This window comes from Strongylocentrotus purpuratus, unplaced genomic scaffold, assembly GCF_000002235.5.
Source record: "Strongylocentrotus purpuratus isolate Spur 01 unplaced genomic scaffold, Spur_5.0 spur5_scaffold_2, whole genome shotgun sequence".
Classification (NCBI taxonomy): Eukaryota; Metazoa; Echinodermata; class Echinoidea; order Camarodonta; family Strongylocentrotidae; genus Strongylocentrotus; species Strongylocentrotus purpuratus.
The window spans coordinates 17,656,118-17,679,753 of record NW_022145605.1 but is presented as its reverse complement, the minus strand read 5'-3'; the positions used below and the strand labels follow the sequence as shown (position 1 = coordinate 17,679,753).

The 23,636-nt window shown below is 38.0% G+C and overlaps 2 protein-coding genes across 2 annotated transcripts; one reads left to right on the top strand and one right to left on the bottom strand.

Annotated features, from left to right (window-relative positions):
• Positions 1–982: 982 nt before the first annotated feature.
• LOC115926407 (tripartite motif-containing protein 2-like) lies at positions 983–3,812 on the bottom strand. The gene has a single exon (XM_030991093.1). It carries the CDS (start codon positions 2,993–2,995, stop codon positions 983–985), a length of 2,013 nt encoding a protein of 670 aa, XP_030846953.1. The 5' UTR covers positions 2,996–3,812.
• Positions 3,813–6,113: 2,301 nt separating this feature from the next.
• On the top strand, positions 6,114–23,428 carry LOC100888169. Its single transcript, XM_030991848.1, has 8 exons — positions 6,114–6,205; positions 8,570–8,788; positions 9,817–9,891; positions 19,612–19,665; positions 20,306–20,440; positions 21,207–21,335; positions 22,076–22,270; positions 22,786–23,428. The coding sequence occupies exons 2-8, from the start codon at positions 8,570–8,572 to the stop codon at positions 22,909–22,911; spliced, it is 933 nt and encodes a 310-aa protein (XP_030847708.1). The 5' UTR covers positions 6,114–6,205; the 3' UTR covers positions 22,912–23,428.
• Positions 23,429–23,636: the final 208 nt, after the last annotated feature.

Below are 23,636 nucleotides of genomic sequence, written 5' to 3'. Positions count from 1 at the left end.
AAGTTGGTGAAACGTATGTAAAACATTTAAGACATTGATACATATTACTTGATAAACACCACATGAATTTAAAGGACCACTTTTATCGTCATTCAACATTTGCATGCATTGTGATTTATATAGCTCAGAATTGTTTGCAGGTCACAAATTTTTGATCACTATTGTCTTGTATTCCCAATTCTAATCACAACTGTGGTTATTTTTTTTGCCGAAATTAAATTAAATTAAATTTATCGTTTCCTGCAACAAATTGTGCTCATTGCTCCATTTCATTAGATAGTCTTGTAATCACGTTTCATTCCGAGCAAGTTTTTAAAATATGGGAGTACTGCATGCCCATCTATTTGTATTGGATTACTTATCACATCATAACTACATTCCCAAACTTCGTTGAGGAATATAACATCTTCGTCTTGATTGGATAATTTCATCACCTTTCGTCACCTTTCGGCACCTTTCGTCACCCAATCTCTAACAGTTTCCTTTATATTGATGTCGTTTTGATCCATGCAACATTTTTATAGAAAACGCTTTTAAAAACAGCCAAGCTTGCCTCTTGTCTGACTGATTTATGCTGTCAATAATCTTGCCCTAAATAACTGGCACGTTTACGGTTCTGCTGTCCATGCAGTAATCATAACAATAATAATAGGCATTTCTATAGCGCCATATATCTAGAAGTTCTATTCCGAGGCGCATTTATTATTACCCCGGCTTTAGCCTAGCTGCCATTACAGCGCTCCAGCATTTCAAGGAATTGATTCCTGCCAGGTACCCATTTAAATCACCTGGGTTGAGTGTGGCAAATGTAGATCAATGTCTTGCCGAATGACATTAGTACCGCGGCGGTACTCGAACCGCGGACCTTGTGATGCACAGTCCGGCGACGTATCCACTCGACCACGACACCTCTGTCATGGCGGTGTTCAAGAGTTCGTCACTGGGGAGACGTAAACGCAAAAAATGATATGAGAAAAATAATTCAGGGCTGTGAATTTTCCTCTTGCATTTCATTTCTTTCAGAATCCTCCTGCTCCAGCTCTTTCCTTTCCCGCTCGATCACAGACCTGCTGCTGTAGATGTCGACTTTCGTTTTGGTCACAAGCGCCAAGTTACCGTCAGGCGTACAGTCGATTCTCGGATGCCACGAGCCAACGTCGACTTCAACATGTCGGACTACGCATTCGACGATGTAACCCTCCAGTGTGTATTTGTGCACTGAGATGAGTTTCTTTTCATCCCGACTCCCAGAGAGGATGTAAATGTTCTCTTTGGTGTCGCAACAGACGAGAGCGTACTGCCATTGCTTGCGATGGACAGTGCACTCTACATCTCCATCGCGATTCAAGACGGACACGGAAGCAGGGCTATGGGACAGAACAATCTGGCCCGAGTTTGCGACAACGATGCGGTACGGCGTGATCCCACCGGCGGGTATTGATTCGACTTGGCGCCCATCTTTCGCGAAGACGGATATCGTATCGCGATGGAATTCTCCCGCGAAAATCATATCGTCTGCGTCCGCGGTAAGACATGTGAAACCCGTGCTGCCATTCTTCGAATGGATCATGCGGGACTTTTTCCCGGTTGGGTCGTAGACCGCGATTTGCCATGTCCCGTCGAGAATGACGATCGTGCGGTCGGAGAGAACGGCCATGTCACGGATGTCGGAACCTGTGTTGAGGACGTGGGTGATCTTCCCGTCGACGGTCATCTCCTCGACGACGCCGTTGAAGTGGGCGAGGAAGAGTGATCCGCTGGAGCAGTACGACATCGATGAGACCTCGCCCGACTTAGACTCGGGAATAGGGATACTTCTAGAGAGTGACCACTGATTTGGATCGACAAGGGTCCCGACCGACACCCACTGTGCGTTCTCCTGTGACTCAAACCTCACGTTCTTGGTGATACTATGGATGTAGTCAACCGACGCTTTGTCCCACTGCTCCGATACTAAATTGTGCAAGGTCGTGTTAAGTTTGTCGAAGGTCAGAAGTACTTTGACACTTGGGTTCTTCATCAATTTGACACCGAAGCTTCTCGCGTTAGAAAGGAGTGATCCTACACCAAGTCGCGCTGCTTCAAGTTCGTCATACTTTCCGGTTAGGAACTCGTCCAGCCTGTCTGTTTCTTTGAGAAGGGTTAACCGCTGAAAATCAATGCTTTTGAGAGCGTTCTCAACCGCGGCGTCAGCTGCATCGTTTATCTCTTGTTGCAGGCAGCGGACGACGTGCCGCGCCTCGTTGCGTTGACGATCTATCGTTCGTAGCGCGTCTGCAACTTCCTTCTGCTTATCGTGGCCTTGTTCGACGAGCTCTTGAATGCTACGTAATCGCGTTTTTACCGCGTCTTTTGCCTCAACGCACACGTGATGCGGTTCGGGATGGGTATCTCCTGTGCAGCGGATACACACAAGCATTGAGCATGTCTCACAGAAGTGCGTCTTGACCTGTCCGTTATGCTGGTAGCATGTCTTCCCGTGGTTGGCGTCCTTGTACCCGTTCTTGGTCTTTACCAGACTCCTTCGAAGGTCATTGAGAGGCTTAATGCGGTGTCCACTCAGAATCTGTTTCAGGGAGGAGTGCGACCCCACACAATCACGACAGATAAAATGGCGGCAGTCTTGACAGTAGGCAACTGCTCGAGAACGCTTCGTACGGCACGACTCACAACACAATTCAGAATCCATCAACTTGGCACAGTGGTCATTGCCCTCCAAGGCCTGGACAACCTTGTTTGCCAGGTTATTTGGCTTCAGCCCGTTGATTCCATTATCAGGTAAAATGGTTTCCTCGCGACAGAGAGGACAGGGGATGGAACGGAGGCGGCAAGTGCCTTCTATGTTACCTCGAACTGTCACGCATCGCTCGAGGCACTCGGCGCAAAAACTATGAAGGCATTGGAGGAACTTGGCATTTAGCAGACGGCCTGTGCAGATAACACACTCCAACTCTTCGTCGAATGTCTGAAAACTCTTTGTAATCGACCGATTCATGTTGAATGTTGCGAAATTGTCTTACACAGTTCAAATGTCACTTTAAAAATTGAAGAAGTAATTCACTGATCATTACCATATAATCACTCTTCAAAGACGATTTGTTTCCAAACTCAAAGACGACGAAGAAACAAGTCGTCGACAAAATGAAAAAAAAGCAAAGCTCAAACGGTTTTTGTATCCAATAGGCCAAGTGATGTCGCAAACTTCAGGAACTACTCAACACGTGTCACAGTAAACTCTTACAAATAGAGAACAGGTTTGGTTAAACTGCTTTAACTTGTCTTGAACAAAGTCTCATGAGTGTAGAATTCGGAAGAATTCCTCAGACATCGCCTCACACGACGGCCTCTTTTTCAGTTATGAATAGCATCTCAAAATGTCAAACAGAAATACAGACAGCATTCTGTCGCGGCCGGGTACAAAGTCGGGTATCTAGCTAGTTGCGGCTGCTCACCGTGAAAGTTCTCCACAGTTATGCTATTTTTAAACCCGTCTTCTTTGCATCACAATCATCAGCTGAATTATTCGATCCAGGGCAGCTCTTCGAAAGAGGGTTCTTTCCTTGGTCCGTCTGTGCCTGGGTGTGTGCTCGACGCTCACCTTTCGTTACCTGCTGATACTGTTCGGACGTCACAATGATTTTTATCTGACCCGTTTCACCAGCCCCCTCTCTCACTGAGCTTATTGTGACGTCAGCCCTCCTCCCACATTCGAACATGTGCTCGCTTATATAGTGGGTCACTGATCTCTTCATCCAAAACACAAAACATGTAATTCCTAAGCTAGACTTCTAATTACTCCAGCTTATTTTCTACTTAACTCAACGTAAGATAATCGTCGGCGTCCCAACTCAATAATTGTCCTCAGGCCAGACTCAAGTTCAAAATGGCTGCCAAACAGTCTTTGTCAATTGCTACGAAATTCGCGTGTCCAGCGAATGTCTAAGATATTTTTAAAAGAAAACCACTAAAGAAGAAAAAGTCACAGTTTAAAACTTGAAACTTTGTCTTAAGCATACTAGTAGTTTCGACATCATTTTGATTATATAGATCCAGGCTTGTTTTGCTCTGTTTCCTTATAGACGAACGATTAAGATAATTAATTAACAGTAGACCAGTCACAAATACAGGTTGCAATAGGAGATAGGCAGATGACCCATGTGATGAAAGTTGAATTAATATCCATGAAATGCGACGTGACCCCCACTGACTTTACGGTGACTTCGTACCTGATGCTGCCGATAACACTAAGGCGGTGATGAAGGGTTTATAATCAAGTCCATCAAACTTCAATCAAATCCTGACACAAAGTTACGATCAACGATGATAACGGCACGATCAGCGCAAAGAACAGTACGATGAATACCGATAACACGTCAGTCATCAAAAAGATAAACCATCTCCATCGCTTCGAGTATCTGTATTGTTTTCAATCCGCCCGATGCACTTTCGATTCTCCCAAAACTTTGTATAAGATTTGAAAGCATCTAAGAAGTAAGTGGGTAAAGGGGAAATGTGCGGGATAAATCTCTGAATCACCGAATAAAAACTCTTTGGTCGTCTGCCGTGAGTCATCGGACTGTTTACGTAAATCCTCTGTGTGCTACTGAGGAGGCAGAACGGAAGTGAGGAAATTAATAATAAAGAGACCTCGAGCTTACGGGCAGTTGACCCGAGACTACCATCGGATCTACCTGCATACTTTGCTATGTGATGAATGTATGAATCCTCCCATAATCCTCAAATTATTACGTGTACTAACTTAGAATTAGAAGACTGAAACTTCGTTGATGAAAATAGAAAAAATTGAAAACAAAACGTGAAGTGAAAGAGATTTTAAGGAAGAAGGGCAGTGCATGTAATGTGAAGTAGAAATGAATGCAAAAGACAAATCCTTAGTTTATAATAATTTAAAAGATGGTTAAACAGTGATGCGATTTTTAGAATAATGATAATAAAAGATCTAGCAACGGTTAAAATCACACATTTTAACCTTTAAAGGTTAGTATCGTGAATCACACAAAATCTAATAACTGCATCTGTTTCATAAGGGAAATTGTGAACAATTTAAACTCTAAAATGATGACTTGGCTTGTAACACTATATAACGTCTAATGGCATGGGAATCTTGTCATATTCGAAGTTCTAGAAGTATCTCATTGTCAGTGAGATTCGTAGGTTGGTGCTGGGGAAGCAGGGGCTGATAGAGACATTAATTATGGTTAGAGAGAATTTCTGTGTTTGCGTATGTGTTAAAGGCCTACTCCACTCCAAAAATAAAAAAGTTTTAGCCAAATCTAGAGAGAGGAGAGAGAGGGAGGGGAGGGGGGGGGGCAGGGATAGAGACGCGGATGATCAATAACTAAGAGGAAAAGGAACTGTAATGAAAGGGCGAGCCATTGATTTTGTAATATTAAGAAAATGGGGCACTACTTTATTCTGAACAGAAGTTTTCTTTCTTTTCCAGGTAGCATTGAGGTCAAATGATTTTAAGAGGGATATAGGAACACAGTCACATTGAGTGACCCCACCGGGGGGCCACGTCTCTTTTATTCCGGGTTGGGTTTTAAAGGGGCACGGACCGAAAGTGCCAACCCCGCCCCTACCCCCGCCCCCGGTCCCCCTATCGAGTCACAATTTTGCTCAATTCGAATTCCATTAGCTCTTCATGATTCACAATGAAACATTTTCATATCCAGAAAACCTCAGAAAACTTCAAATTTCATAACCAGCCCATAGTTGATATTTCATCAACTCCGTCAAGCACGGCGCCACCTACACTCCGCACATCGTAAACGGTCCGCGTAAACTGTACGAAAAAGCATGACAAATTCCGATCCGTGGCGTGCAATGCACTCTTTTTTTACAACTCTCCTCGCGCGTTGATTGATACCCGAGAGAGGCGACAGCGAGCACAAGGCGTAAAGCTCGCATTTACGACATTCATCTGATTACGCCGCCCGCATTGTTCTGTGCCGTATTGCCTTGTTAACCCAGGGCGATTCGCCAGAGATGCGATACTTGCATTGTGTCAAATGACAGCTCTGTTTACGGCAAGCATATGCTCACTGACTTTGCATCGATCGCATCTCATTACGGTTTGCCGCGGTTGTGATTTCTAATAAAAAGACGATTTGCTGCATATTATCTGAGATATTCAGTCTGTTTGTTCCCATCGTTAGTACATTCGGACGATTTACTTTCTCAGGTAAGTTTTTAATCCTTCATCTTCGACTTTTCACATTTTAAAGGCACATACATTCCAATTTTCCCAGCTATTTCGAGGAAAGCCACCTTCTCGTATTTATCTATGTAATCATTTTTTTTTTTTTTTTTTGATTGATTGAAAAAAAGAAGAACAATTTTACCCAAAACATTTCAAACATGCATGTGGGCATATCGCTGATTATTTATATCTTTCGCTTCCGAGACATTTCATTGAGCCTTTATAATTATATTCGAAAATAGATCTTTCGTTTCCTGAATTTTTTAAAACATCAAAAATTGGCCTACAGCTGTAAGAGCAGCCCCACTGGTGCCTGGTCAGATGTATTCTATGTAATGCATACTTCATAACCCAATACCTTCGAGGATAAGAGATCTACAGGCGGAAGAATAAGAGATGGAATCTTACTTGCGTAGCATATTTTATGATAAAGAGCTTTGCAAGAATATGCATTTTCGTGATGTAATCAAATAGGCCATGTCCGTAATGTAATCAAATTTAAAGCAAAAAAATTTGTTCAGTGCCTCGTTACAAATTATTTCATTCACCTTCTACGATTAATCGTATTTCAATATTCAGAATGTGTATTGCATATAATTTGTTGCTAGGTAAGACAAGCCATAATGTTTGCCCTACCTGGCAACAATTGGATGTATTTTGTTCAGTGCCTCGTGACGAATTATGTCATTAACCTGCTACGAATAATTGTATTTCAGTAGTCAGGTTGTAAATTGCATACATAGGTAAGCGTAATGTTTTGTCCGATCTAGGAACGTTAATGCACTTTGCATTCTCCCTTTTGAGATACAAGGATATGTAACAGGACATTGTAATTGATCGTCGCTAATAGGTAAACGTGTTGGCCTATACATTTTCACACATTTTGTAAATAGTCTGATAAAAGGTTAGAATGAATGAAATGGCAAATGTCATGAACTCGCACTTCCGAACGATCGTTTGTAATCATCAGAGGTAGATCAGACGTCGGTATGTGGCGGAAACCCATCAATTATTATTATTGCAATATTTGTGAATTACACCGGTATGCTGGCATAAATTATAAGCATTATTAAATTGTACATCTTCACGGACTGGCTCCCCCTCCTCTTGTTTGAACTATTGTGCTTAACCATTTTTTTTTATACCGATAAGCTGAATTTGCTTTGATTTGCCTTGTTTTTTTAATATTTTGAAAAATAGATTGAATATGTCAAAAATTAAAAAATGATTAATTAATTCCCCTAAAATATCAAAATTATGAGCAAGAAATAAAATACGAACTTGCGCCTAAGTAACGTTTTAAATCTATTATAGTGAATTCACTTGCATTATTAAAATGAAGACAAAGTGAGATAATGGAACTTAAAGACTTTTATATTCTTGCTTATATTTTGATGAATATATTAAGAAATGTTTTTTTTAATCCTGATTATTGACTAGAAAGCATAACAATAATGATAATAATAATATTGATAATAATAATAATAATAATTATAATAATGGTAATAATATTAATAACTTCAAGTTTTTGTATAGTGCATGACTTGTCAGCATAACGTCTCTATGCGCTTCCAAAGGAACTTTGGATATCATTACCTAGGTTTGAGAACCGGCATCCGTGCATTACGGGATTAAATCATACCAGGTAAAGACTTGCTACGCCTGGGTCGAGGGTGGCACATGTAGGTTATGATGTCTTGCAAAAAGGACGTTAGTGCTGCGGCGTGGATTCGAGTTTCGAACTGTGCGGTTGTTTAAAAGAATGGCTTAGAATAATCATGAAATGCCTCAAATATGCTTCCGCCAAATTTATTAAAAAAATAATCATAACATACCAATTTGTTTTCCCTCGAGGCCTAAGAGAAATGATGTTTCATGGCATGTCCCATTTTAATATTATTGATATTTATTATTGCTCTACATTTGGAATCAAATGTATAATCAGCCAATTATTTCTGCTCATACGTCTGTTATCGTAACAACAACAAATCTAGTGTTTTCATTCGTTGTTACTCCAATGCGCTTAAGGTGTGTATTCTATGATGTCACAATAACTCTTATGCGCAGCTGGTCTTTATTAGTATTATGATGTCACAATTACTTCAATGCGCATGTTGTGTATTCTATTGTGATGTCACAATACTATCAATGTTAATGTGCGTGCGATGTTTATTCTATGATGTCATAATAACCTGAATGTGCGCGCATAATGGTCTTTATTCGGTGACGTCATAAAAACTTCACTGCGCGTACGGTGTTGATTCTATACTTCTTATTGTAACGTACACGTAGCGCAGTCATGGTGATTGAATTTATAACATATAAGATGCTGTGTTTTTCATACAGATGAGCTTATCAACTGAATGGGCCAGCGACATGCGATTTATCTCGAACATCTCGCTCCTCCTTCTTTTCGCGCTTAGCAGTATCCTCCTGGCAGATGTTACCTTAGCAACGGTAACTCTGCCTCCGTTTTTGAGTTACAGTGGAACACTGGCACCCGGGCAGGATGAACATGGTGGAATACCCATGGGAGTCTCAAACGCCAAGTGTGACGATGGAAAGGTAACAATTATTATGCGTCCCTCTTCCTAATCATCCCCTCCTCCTTCTCTCCTTCTTCTACCCCATTCTTCTTCTTTTTCTTCCTCTCTTCTTCTTCTTCTCCTCTTCCTCCGCTTCTTCATATTATTTCTTTCCTTCACCTCATCTTTCCCACTTCTTCTCCCCATTGCTCAACGTAGGATGATTGTCGGCGTTTCAACTGCATGAGCGCTCAATGAATGAAGATTTAAAAGGAAAGTTAGAGGAAAGTTAAGTGAGCTTTCAGAACCGCCCCTGTTTTCTCTCCCTTCTTCTCGCCTTTCTCTCTCCCCCCCCCCCCCCCTCTCTCTTCATCTCCTTCTTCACCTCCTTTCTTCCATATCATGTAGACGAAACACTTTCCCTCTGCCTTCTCCTCCGCCTTCTCCTCCGCCTCCTTCCCATCCCACTTCTCTTTCTCCTCCTCCTCCCCCTTCTCCCTTTTCACCTCTCCTTAATTCTTTACACTTCACCTCTTCTGCATTTTACCCACTCTTTTCCCCCAAGCCTAGAGAGATAAAAATGTTATATTGTTTATTGACAGTTTGACAGGCATGAGCGCTACACAAGAAATTATTATTGTTACTTAATGTGAATAAAAAATGAAGCGGGCACAGGGCATTATTTGCCTCTCTGCATCCCTTTCTAATTCTCACTATTAAAATAACGCACATGCAGTTTAAGCGCGAGTTTCATTTGCGAATGGTGCACTTTTTTTTACTTTTTGTATTTAAACATTACATTAAAGATGTCTTTACAACAATAATATTCGAGGGAAAATTTCATAAACAAACATAATACAAAATAATTTTAGGTTCCCCACCTTAAACATCATAATCAGGAAGGTTGAACTTAACAGAGCTGTAAAACATGAGAGCCTTCTTCTTTTTCAGAATAAAAACAAGTCTTAAAAACTATTTTTCAATGATTCTGTCTCGTGTGCTATCATGCTGTATCACAAATGTTTCTGCTCGTAGTCTTAAAACTTCTAGAATTTTCTTTCTTTGCAGACCAATTTGACCATTGACTGGGACGGTTCCCATGATGCATTTGCGTGTACCACAGAAAGATGGAATTCAAACAAGGTAAGAGAAAATAATCTACAACCATTCATAAAGTTAAAGGTAGCGAGGTTTTCGTTGAGCACTGCGTTTTGCACCCTCTGGTTCGAATCCCAGCATGCGACACCACCGTACTTGCACCGCTGCAGGAACATGGGCCCGTATTTAATAAACTGCTAAGAAATTTGTCTAGGGTTAGGTTTAGGTTTAGAGTTAGAAATGTTATTCTCCATTATATCTGTTTATCTGCGAAGCGAAAATGATGAAAATATCACAGCTTTTCCTTCAGTTATAAAGGACAGGTCAAATAAAGATAAACTTGGTCCCGTTGCACAAAACTTACCATTGATGGTAACTTTGCCATCAATGGTAACTACCACGGTAACCTTGATTTTGATTGGCTGTTGAGCCCTGTTACCATGGTACTTGCCATTGATGGCATGTTACCATCAATGGTAAGTTTTATGCAATTGGGCCAAGCTTATCAACGAAAACAATACTTGGCGAACAAACAAGAAACAGGCATAATGTTTCTATTGGCATTATTCAGATTTCTTTAACTCTCTGACATTGAGGGTATTATGAAAAATTAGAATTAGAATCAGCAATGAACAATCGGAAAAGGATCATGTTTAATTGATTTCAGCTGTGCAGACTCATTCATGGGAGGAACATGTGGGTTTTTTAATCTTTTGTTGTTGTTTTTGTTGTTGTTTTTATTTCCGAAATCAGATAAAAATATTATACATAGTAAAATATACAAAATGAAATATTTATACATGTACATAGACAAAAATCGGTGGAAAGCCCAATTCAGCAGTGTTTATAGAACACTACTGTTTTTTGAAATCTGCTACGTTGTAGATTCGGATTCAGAATATACTATCTATGCTTTGTCATGTTGTTGTTAAATGAATAATTCAATAATGAAGAAGAACAAGAAGGAGAAGAAGAAGAGGGAGGAGAAGGAGAAGAAATAAAAGAAGTAGAAGAAGAAGAAGAAGAAGAAGAAGAAGAAGAAGAAGAAGAAGAAGGAAAAAAAGGAAAACATACGATGAAGTATTTTTGCATGTGTTTCTATATAAATGAACATTAATTTTGTTCCGTGTTGACTTTAATGTGATTTTGACGTGCGGTAAAAATGGATTTAGAGATAGAATCCCCATCACAGACAATTGATCGTCCCAGTGATTTAGTTTAAAGAATACAAGATTATTCATTTTGCCAATTTCAATATTTTTCATCAAAAATTACATTTGATCAGAATACGTGTTTAAGTAAAGAGAAGAAAGAACCCAGAAAAAAATATTCTAACCAGGCGCCTGTCAAATGGCTCTCAGCCAGACAAATGCCACGATTTCAGCAGCTTATAACAATTCATTATTGTAGCTTGTTACTGATAAAAAGATTTATGAAACAGGGTTCAGTTGTGTCTTCTGACCTTGTAGGTATAATCGTGTCACATCATTTCAGGGACAATCGTGCAGAATCTTATTCATTAAAGAAAAAAAGGGAATATGTTTAACTATAATTAATTTCAGTCATAATTATACGCATATTTTTTTAACCACAATAATACAAAATGAGGGAATGTAATATTATCGGAAATAGAATAAATGATAATCACATTACTTGAAGCTGAGCAATCTCCTATTTCAAGTTTCTCATGGTGAAACTTTAAGCACGTTTCAACAACTTTCATTTCACTTTAAACGCGAGATTCTGCCTTTAAACTATTTGTAGTATAGGGTCCATGTTTAAACCAATGCTTGGTAATCATGTTGGCTTGCTTTTCAAGTGTGCGGGGCTGATTGCGACAAAGTACACTTGACTGAGGACTGAATTGCAGAAACCGCATGTGATGTGTTTTGTAATGGAAATTTATTGCGGCAAACATATGGGCTAAGTATGTAAGATGGAAATAGAGAGGTAGCAGCTATGCATAAAAAGAGATCTTGCTGATTTTTTCTTGAATACAACAATGTAAGAATAATTTGACAAGGTATAAAAACGACTATGATTTTGAAAGAAAAACCCGACTATTGTACGATTTGGTTTACCATAGATATCTTTCGGGATGTGCAAACATTTTGTCAGATGCGTAATGAAAGAAATGAATTAATACCACAATATTTTAATCGTCTAACATAAGCTTGTGTCCACACAAGCAAAGCATGATGCGGTTGCTATAATTATATACTACTAATTTTATTTAAAATGATGACAAACATGACAGATGCAACATGAAAGAAGTAGAATAAATACAAAGCATACGTTTTAACAAAAGCGTTTATCCTTACTGGCATATTATGAAATAAAACATTTGCGACTTAAAGTACTCGTATCTATATAACAACATTATGATCGATAATGAAATAAATTAAATTGATACACTATATTGAATTGACTCAATGGACAAGCGTTTAACAAAATGTAAACGCAATATAGTATAAAATGGAATTCATTATTTTGATTGAGACACTTAAACATTTCAGTATGATAGAAACGTTTTAACATAATTATGCATATATATATATGAAAGACTCGGGGAAGGCGAGAGGTGTCATGAACCGTAACGTCTAGCCCCAATATACAGCGGTAAGGTTGAATGCATCATTTAGTATGCCTGTACACGGTCTGTTGCTAGTTAGATATTTAAAGGTATTATTCCATAAATCCCTAAGAGAGCTTGGCCATTTTTTTTCTTCTGTGAAATATTGAGTGTTTTGGGATTTTCAAAACGTTTGATCAGATTTTTTTTTATTTCTTTCCGATATTATTTTGCTTTGCTCACTTATTAGGTATACAGATATACTGATTATTCTATTCTGGCTTTCTTTAATGAGATCATATTTTGAAATTACTAACAAATTAGAATTTTATTTTGCTGGCTCAAGAAATTTAATAGGTCTATAATTTAACCGATACATTGTCTTTTGATTCTTTTAAAAAGGAACCCTTTTTTTTCCTTCAATCTCTCAAACAGCCACAAAAAAACAACAACACATAAATGAGGGTAATATCATGCAGCTGACAATGTATACGAATTGATTTGGTGGGATATAAATAATTCTACATGCAAGATTATCATTGTAGATGATATTGCCTTGAAAGTTAATTATATCAGATAAGGCGATAATTAGTTGTAGTAAAAAAAGATAATAAAACATCCCACTAATAATATAATGAGGAGTGTAATTAGACAAATTAAAATTTATCGGAAAGCTCGAACCTTGAAGAGTGAACAGACTTTCACGATGTAAACAATTATCTTCCTTCCATCATTATGTCATCATGTCCCGAGGAAATTTAGATATTCCTCCTCGATATTGGTAACAGGTGATGACAGTGGCGGATCCAGGATTTGGCAATAGGGGGGGGGGGAGCCTGAAATTTGAACATCGCACCGCCCGATATTTCGCTCAGTGAGTACTATATTTTTTCCCCGGAAATTTGCATATCGCGCAGATCGTTATTTTACCTCATGCAGTGGGGGAGGGGGTGGGGGGGGGGGGGGGTAGTGTGAGCACTAAATTAAAATATAAAAATTACGTAATAAAAATTATTTTTAAAAAATCGTCTTAAAAAAAAATGCCATGGAGATCCGCGTTTGGGTGATGACACTTTCTCTGAGCTTCACCGTAAGGATCATCGCAAAACCTTTCGAAAAATTAACCCTATAGGCAATTTAATTAGCCTTCTCCTCACCCGTCGAAAAGTGCAAACATAACACATTACGTAATCTGAACATTATTTCTATGGGATACACAATATGGAATTCGAATTGCCCATGAGTTGATTTCTTAATAATACTATACTATTAAATATTTCTACAGCGCACATAATTATGCACCATTCAAGGCGCTGGAGGCACATAATATTACCCAGCTCTGCTATAGGCTACCGATATCCTACCGGTACCCATTTAACACATGGGTGGAATGTGGCAAATGTAGAGTGATGTCTTGCTAAAGGACATTGGGCGGGACTCGAACCGCGAACTCTGTGTTCCACAGTCCGACGACGTATCCACTAGTCACCTGTCTACTTGAATGTCTTTGCGATTTGTGTTCATTAGAAGAACAATTTAAGCGTATTGTTGTACTTTCACGGTATTTAATTATGACCATAAAACATGATGACGCATAACAAAGGCTGCATGTTCAAAGCAACGTCTCTAGGAAACTCACCTCTAACATCAAAAGAAAATGTAAAATGTTCTCCATTTAACCCAATAGACGGCCAGGACACAAAAAACGCAAAATTAACCCCCACTGGTAAGAACACACTATTGTAAACAATAATCCAATATTGCGCCTTTAAATTTGCAATCAGATAGGAGTATTCTCCGACCTTTTAGATAAATAACTCCGACATAGAATTACCATGACTACACGCGCTACGTGACATTGCACTCGAATGCATATACCACTAGCCTTTTCCAGACTTATTTTGCTGAACCTAAACTGTCGATAAAATATTATGTTAAATTTTTAGTCAAATAACATAATTATACATGCACAACACAGCGTCTGTTGTTGGAAATTAACAAATGTCAAAATGGTTTATTGTGTAGTTGCTTATTGTTCGATATTAGGCGAATCCGAGACAAATCTATGCTTTTAGCCTTTTAGGATTTATGCCTTCTTCCTGTTTTTAAAACTGTTTCTGCTCTTATGATTAGTCATTTTGTAAGTACGAATTGTATTACTTTAGTATTTTGTTGATGTACATGTATGGAATAAAAAGATGTATACTTCTAATTGAATGGAATATCTATGCTTCATACATACGTGTATACCCGACGTCCCTTGTAGGAAATCCAAAGTTCAATTTGATAAATTGCCAAATGTCAATGTATGATTATATTAATTATTAAACAGCCTACGGCGAATTTGTAGTACACATCCCCATTGGAAAGACACGGAATGTTGAAGAATGACCATTATTTTCATAGACATAGACAATAATAATGGATTGTACAAGGACTGTAACCCATTAACAATGGAGTCATATAACGATTGTAATCATTTTTATTGAAGCCCGCGATCGGGGAAAAATATATGGGAGGGGAAAAGGGAAACTTTGGCAGATCTGAAGAACGACTGACAATATATATTTTCATGGAGATCGCACTATAACTGACTGTGCAAATAATGCAATTCATTGACGATGATCTCACAAAATGTCAAATCATTTTATTGAAGCTTGCTATAAAAATAAATAGCCCTATATGGTATCAGCCTATCTGTAGAACGACTGACAATATATTTTCACAGACATATTTAAAACGCTGTAAAAAAAAAACTGCAATTCATTAACAATAATCTCACATCATTTGTAGTCATTATTTTCATGTTAGCCGGCAGTCAAAGAAATAAGAGGGGGATAAAGAAAAAAACATCATTCTATCTGAAAAACAACTGACAATATATTTTCACATACATTGTTCTAGCTGACTCTGCAAAAATTGCAATACATTGAAAATAAAATCATCTGACAGGATTTTTGATTATTTCATTGAAGCTTGCTTCAATATAAAACAAATTAATGAGAGGGGTGGAGGAAAACAGCCCGTCTGAAAAGAAGGCTGAAGATTTTTAAGATTTCGTGCGCGGCAAAGATTATAGAGACTGCCTGAGTGAATGTCTCTCTCAATCTATTCAGTGGGCCAATAAGGTGCTCGCCGAGGCACGGGTAAATATAGCCCCCTCCCCCCGCCCCCCCCCCTCTCCCTATTTTTTCAGACGCTGTCAACAACCATTTATCTCCTCAGAAGATGGGTCACTGCTCTTAACAATGATTATCTTACGAATGGAGTCTCTATTGTTCTTGATAATAAACATAATCATATTGCACTTGTTCTTGCAGTAATTGAATTGGATTGAATTTGTATTCATGAATACTAAATACACTTCTGCAACGCTAGGACTGACTTGCAGTAGAATTCACAATTTAGATATAGGATGTGAACACACTAATGCATTATGTATGGTGGCCCTGAAGGTATATGTACTTTGATCATAGAGCTATATACTACTAACAGTCTTATTAATGTATCTCTCTATGACTTTGATTCATTAAAGTAATACAGTAAATTACTTTAAGGGAGCATGGAAACAAAATACAGAGGAGGGAGGACAGGAGAAAAAAGCTGGTTAAAAATAAAACATTTTCTTTTGCGTTTTGTATAATTATTTCCCCCAAATATTCAATGAAGCTCATACACAACAATGGGTATCTATTCTAGGGGCAGATGTCACTTGCCCCCCCCCCCACCCCCATCCCAGTGGTACAGAACGTATGTTTTTTTTGTAATAAGTGCGTTTGCACCCCCCCCCCCCCCCGAACCTCCGCCCCACCTCCAATCCCGGAGATGGATCAACGCCCGTACTCAATAATCGTGTATTTGTTCAGCAAATTGAGAACAAAAAGCTCAAATCTGTACTATGAGCACAAAATAGAAAGGTCGTATATTCGGTATTGGGCCATTGACTTATGTGAACGTTCATAGATTAATGTGAATTGCAACGATTTATTAGATATAAACCATTAAAAATATATATATATTAAATTGACTTATCTTCATTATCAGACCAAGAGAATTTGATAATAATGATCTTCACTGAAACGAATCAGATTATAATCAAAACAACTTGCTTCATATTTGCCTAGGACACTGCTTTGATGACGTAGATCTTTTTCTTAATTTAATAAACGTTCTTGAATTGAAATTAATTGAAGATAATAACAATACAATTACACTGTATTACCCCAATTTCGAATGCGACAAATGACATTTCAAGGCGGGCCATTCTGTTCAGTTTTATCTTATCAATAATTGATGACGATTGATATATCCAATCAAATGCATGTATTGTTTGTCTATGAGAGCGCACTATGGAGATTTATTGAAGAACTTAAGACAACTGCATTTGTTAGGTTGGAAATTTGATCGAGCAGACGATCAGGATTGATATGCGTACGTTGAAGGAATATTCCTATCTCGGAGTTCTAAAATTGCGTTGCCAGGCAACAGTACAAGGGCGATGGATATAGGTCGTCAAGCTGCTCGGCTCAATCAGTTTGATCTCTATGAAGATGGATTTGGGAAAGGTCGGGCTTTCTGAAACATTGTTCAACAAAATTGTTTTTACCAGTTTATATTGCATAATTATCATAACTTAATTTTTATTATTTGATTTTAAGATGTGTGAAACATTGATAAAGGCCTAAACTGCATGCATACACAGGAGTGCGTATATTAATTCTCGTAATAATGTTTGATGATAATGCCAGTCTATAGGCGTATCATATAATTATGTTTGTTGACAATGAGACCCATAACAATCGAAATTAATTGCAATGACCAAAAATAAATAAAGCTTGTATCATTTTGGAACTATAACTGATAATATCTCCTCAGTCAGAAGAAGGTTGATCATACCAAGGATATTTGGCAGCTGTTTTCACAAGCTGCATTTATAGAAATGGTTGAAAACTTATCCAATAGCTAGCAGAAAGCGATTTAATATGTAGGCAAGCCATGTGTTTTATATTGGAATGTCTTTTTTGTTTGTTTCGTATAGTCGAAAGAAACAGCGAATTATGTGCAGCGCGCATAACGATATTATATCGGTGGTACACAAAATTGCAAATACCCTGCTTCAATATTATTGGTTTTGCGGTGTCATTTAAATTTGTTTCTCGATTATTTTCGATGTTCTCGTTTCTTATCGTTTTTTAGAAATAAAAACTAGCGGTACAAAATGAGCATGCAGGGCTTGTCTTGTTTATTATACATTCATCAAATATGAGTTACAAGATAGAGAAAGGAAGGGGGAAAACAATGAAAGAGAGTGACAGGAAGAAAAGAGGGTGAGGGAGAGAGAGAGGGAGAGAGAGGCGGAAAGAGAGAGATAGACAGACAGAGAGAGGGGGAAAGATGTGAATGAGAAAATGAAGGGGGAAAAAACTATGAAAATTCAACCACAAAAACAGCTATAAAAGCAATGCGCTTTTTCTACTGGTTCAACATGTACGTACAAAATATATTCTTCCTTTACCCGCAGTGCGGTATCGTATAACAATTCAAAATTTCATAACTCATGAGTAATGTAGGGGTTGTCACACAAACATGTCATTAACGATGGAATCTGAATAAATCATAATCCGAAAAATGGCGGTTTTTGGTGTCCCGTTTCATGACATCACAGCAAACGGCACGTAAAAGTATACGTGATTGTATGTTACGATGAGCTTTTTAGGTATTTAGGATGGGATCAAAGCATTCATTGAATGTAAAGCACTGTTCTTGGCATTTTAATGACTAAAATAAGGAGGAGAACAAGGGGAAGAAAAGGAAGACACTGTCTTAATTTCAACTATAGTGTACTATAGCAGAAGGATGAAAGCGACATATCACCCCCCCCCCCCCCCTACGAAAAAAAAAACATTTAAGGCCTTGGAAATAACCATTACAATTTGCAATGGTCTAATGGACGCGGTGCTGCTCAAATACATTACGCCCCTCCCGTCTGAGGAAGATTACGCCCCTCTCTTAGATAAATTTCTGGATATGCCACAAACATGACATTATAGTATCATGTTGTGGCATATCTGTATGAGTCAAAGCACTTTCAGCTTAACCGCAACCAGAAGAAATAGAGAGAGGGGCAGGGCATATTCATGCTCGGATTATTTTGCTCTTCATAATCGGACAACAATTTACATTTCATACTTCGTATTTCGGAAAACGAAAAGGAAAAATGTCCACACAGTGTGTTGATTTGTGGTAATAATTTTGGCGCATAATATTGGCCGGAAAATTGAGTAATTTAAGTCACCGTCTGTCGCCATTTTTGATCAAACAAGGAGACAGAAGGCAAACACTATACATCAATAATTTGAAGTGATTGAGTGACAGTATTAATTGTTTATGAGTAATTTATAATGCGATGATCTTTAATAGGCCACGTAATTGTCAGCGTTAAGATTAGTATGTTCCACGCTTGACTTTTGGTTGATTAAATAATTTGTATTGCATTAACGCAGGCCCTATTTCAGTTATAAAAAAACTATTTGATTTAAAGTCATAGAATTCATGCTGATTATATATTTTTGTTGTTGGAGATTATGAGTACATAATGTAGGTATAAATACAGGGGCTTACATGTTTCAAATAATAATATGAAATAAAAATAGAGGCACACAAAATGAAGGAATCAAATTTTGCATGCGCAATAATACGCTCCAAAGTATTAGCGGGGGGGGGGGGGGGAGCAGGGACCCCTTGTGACCCTCCCCTTCTGGATCCGCCTCTATTTTAATATACATAAGTACATGACTTAATAACTACAATACATTTTTGTAGTCAAACAATGAACACTTATATTGATATTGTACATTCTATATTCAGTATCAAGTAACACAGTAATTTTCTGAAATCGATCTGTATTCATAACGACGCTGTTGTGTTTATGAGCAGAAGCAGTTACAGAATCTTTTTTAGAGAGGGTTGGGGGGGGGGGGGGGGGGGTGGGTTGCATGGGCTTTGGGGCCTATAGCTTCTTCCATTAATACTTATACAGTCATGTTTCTTGCATTTGAGGGGATATCAATAACTACTATTATATATGTGATTATATAGGTAAGTCTTAGTGCGAATGAATGATTTTAAAAAAAGAGTAAAGATCACTGATTTAACCGTTCTCCTTTTCCTTTCTTTCTTTCTGTCCCTCACAGGCGAGCAAAGTAACATCAAGCATTGACGAGCATTGCTCAACAAAAACCGACAACGTAAGTCTTATACTAGAACGATGGGGGAAATGTAATAATAACGATACAATTTAATTGTCGGTTTGAATTAATAAAAGCAATAAAAATAGAGTGTATTTGACAATTATGCCGGTACCTTTAAAGCCACACCGCACTAGTTTGGCCAGGGGGGTTAGACCTCCCTGCATGGTCACTGACAGGTGGTTATCTCATCAGCTCTCAATAAACACAAGAAAAAGAGGATCATGGGGGACCAATGGTCACCGATTAGGCATTGTTTGCTATATAGAGGGCGCAAGTAGCTATAAGTAGTGCAGTCGGGGCTTAAAAGAGAAGCTAACACAACAGCATAGACTTTCGAAAAATCAACCTTAAGCAGTTGCTTTTCAAAAGCCTCTTGCGTCATCTATTCAACTGTGAGAGTACTATTATGGCATATTACATAACCTTAACATTATATCATAATGATATGTGATCCATTGTTTAGATGAATACGACCATTCATCAGACGGTGGCCTGTGATAATGAAGAAGAATACGAAGATGAAGATTAAAGATGAAGAAGAAGAAGAAGTAGAATGATGAGAAAAATAAGCAGAAAAAGAAGAAGAAAAAGAAGAAGAAAAAAATGTAATAATATTTTCATATTTCTTTCGTTTCAGCCTATCCACGTCTGCATGAATCGAGCCATCGTATATCATGACGTCATCCCAACTAGCGGAGCACATCGCCCTCTTTGGGCCAAGTATGGAGAATATAGGTATCTACCCAAACAGAGATGGTTACATAATCTAGAGGTGAGCATAACATTTTAGATTAATTAATTAAAACAAAAACAAACAATATAAACAACAAGGTAGTACTTATTACAATAAGTTGTTATCGCCTATGGCTCTTTTTGTTTTAACTAAAGAAATCACTATTATTTATGTTTTCATTTCATATTATATGATAACTGATCTAATTTTAGGTTTGTGTCAGTCGCTTTCATCAGAACAACAGCAAAAACGTTGCATAATTTCATTTCAGTCGATCTCATTTTTAATTAGGAATGATCGTAGGGATCAACTTTCAAATGACTGAAATAAGCGTTCACTTTGATTTATTTTTAGGTCAAGCCAATTAGGACTAGTTATCTCTTGTATCATTCATTTTGATATACAATATGTAATGACAGATTAAATTAGTATCAAGATAAACTATATTCATGGACGCTCCGGAGAACAAACATTATTTGGGCAATTTGAATTCATTGATTGGCAAAATGAATGATTTTAACAGTGCATCGTCTTTTTCATGCACGTACATTGTTTTTCCCCTCTACATCTAATCTTCTAATCTTTCATGTTATTGTCTAATATGAGAATTTGACAGTATTTGTTTGCTATAATAATTGTTTAATATAAATAATGATATGTTTATTTGCTTATTTATGATTGTCAGATAGTATTTTTTTTGTATATTATGTTTTTTTGTTGTTACCGAAAGTTGTTTATATTTCTATGGAATGCAGAAACGAAAAATAAATCACATAAATCACCTTTCTTCAACAATTTATCACAGCATGGAGCGGCTGTCTTTCTCTACCATCCATGTGCCGATATGAGTGAAGTGACGAGATTTAGAAGAATCGCACGAGGTTGCCTACGAAAACACATCATCACTCCTTATAAAGAACTCACTAAGGAAAGAGTAAGTACAGATGGATGAAAACTATTTATTGTTCTATTAATTATTTTTAAAAGTTTGATATAACAAAATCGCCAAGAATTTCATTTTTAAACGAATTTTACATCAAGAGAGACAGGGGGAACTTATGCAAGGATGACATTTAAAAAAAAAAAAAAGGGCTTTCAAGCTTTGATGTTCTCTCATGATTACTTATCATCGCACTAAAGAATTATATAAGTTGGGATCACTGGCGAAATGGGGGGGGGGGGGGGAGCGCATCAATTCGGGACTTTTGATCAGTAAAGGCTTACGTGGGTTGTAAATTCAAATCCCTGCACAAGATTTATTTTTTAATATAATATATTAATCAAGCTCCTGAGACAAGGCGTTCATCTACTTCTCTATAAAAGAGACGTTTAGGAAACAGGCTTCTACATAACATGGAATAATCTTAAGTTTACTTTAATTAACGTCTTTAAAATTATGAGACAGCTTGACCAAATCAGAACCATTATGCGCTTTCGTTTTATATCGGACATAAAGTAGGAATCTGGTCTAGCCGAGATATATTGTAAGTAAACATCAAATACAAGTGAATATAAATGTTTGCTGAATGTATATCTTTATATTATTTATTATGTATCATTGATTGTGATTTCATCACAACAACATTAAATTGTAGGGTATTTCGAAATGTATATGTAACATGAAAATATGAAAATAAATGAAATGAAATTAAATATCTTTTACTTTCTTTTCAGCCGTTTGCAGTCCTGACATACGGATGCAAACTGGAACTACCCTACATTGTTTCCAATCGCATACGGGATTTCTTGAGGGAGCATGCGGGCAAGGCCCCCGAGAGGAGGGTTGCCGAGGATGGGCAGTTCAGCGTGCAGCAGATCCACAGAGCCAAGACGATCTCGAATGCTAACGACTGCATGATCTGTCCTGCGGTAATTAAGCTAAAATGATTTAATTTCACACTTGGTAGATCCCGACGAACGAGGGAGTTGCATTCCTCCAGGGATATAAAATAGGGGGGGGGGGGGAGAAAGAAAAAACGAAACAGATTCCAGAAAAACCGTTTGCTCCTGATCCCGTTTTCCCCTCCTCTGTTTCATTCGATGTTCAGTTTATCAAATTTTCCGACAACTTAAACAAGTTCTATCAGACGGAGACTTTAAATATTTTAATAAACAGCCACAATACAAAAACAAAACAGCCACAACAACAACATTAAAAAAAAGATCAATAGTATTTGTTCCGATTTGCCAATATGTATGTAAACGAAACAAGGACATTATTTTGCTCTCAATGATCGCATACTGTCCCGACGGAAATTGTTAACGATGGGGTGTCACCACCTGCATCCCCCCACCAGTTAGCCTACGCCCCTCAAACTCTTACCATCTCGTCTTAACATCAATCCTAAACCACAACTTCTATTTGTTTTCCTCTCTCTACCCAGGAACCATTCGAGGGTTGCCCCGGACACCACACCCATGCTGGCCGAGCGAGACAGGCGATCAACAAGGCGCATCATCGACCCAAGAATGATAAGCCACGCAAGAGACAAGGCAAAATTCACGACTAGCCTGGCCTGGATGCGATTCCGTTACCATAGCGAAGAGGGAATACAATTTGTGGGGGAGGGCTGAAAAGTCTCGATCAAACAACCATATCTGAATTGATTTTTTTTCTTTCTCATTATCTTGCTTGTTATTTTTGTTTGGGGGGAATAATGCATCGATCATCAGTAGACATCAATGAACGAAACAAAACCGATACAAGAGTTTTGAACCATGCGAGAGAGAGTGAAAAATCAAATACTTGACTAGGATGCTATCCACTGAGTTGCTATGGTGACGGAGAATAGATTCTTGGGAGTTTAATTTCTCGGTTAAACATTACTTTGAGAAGTTTATCTGTTCATTATTTACGATTTGGGACAAGGAAATTATAAGGTACAATAAGATCAGTGCACATCTTCGACCTATAGAAATGACGAGTCGCGCAAAAGACGGGGTAAATACACAGCTTTGATTCTAATATGTTGCTACTCAGGGGCGAATTGTTTGGTCTCAATAAAACAACGAGTTCTATTTCTTCATTATTTACGGTGGAGTTTTTTTTTTGGGGGGGGGGGGGGAAGGGGGGCGGGTTGTGGCAATAAAATCAGTGAAACTTCGTTATCACATTACACACAAAAATGGCAATACCATTATACATTATGTTGCTTGCGAAGTATTGCCTTCTTGTTGTAGTTTTGGGGGTTACGAATTTCAAATGATTAAAAACATAGGTTTAACCATATATTTT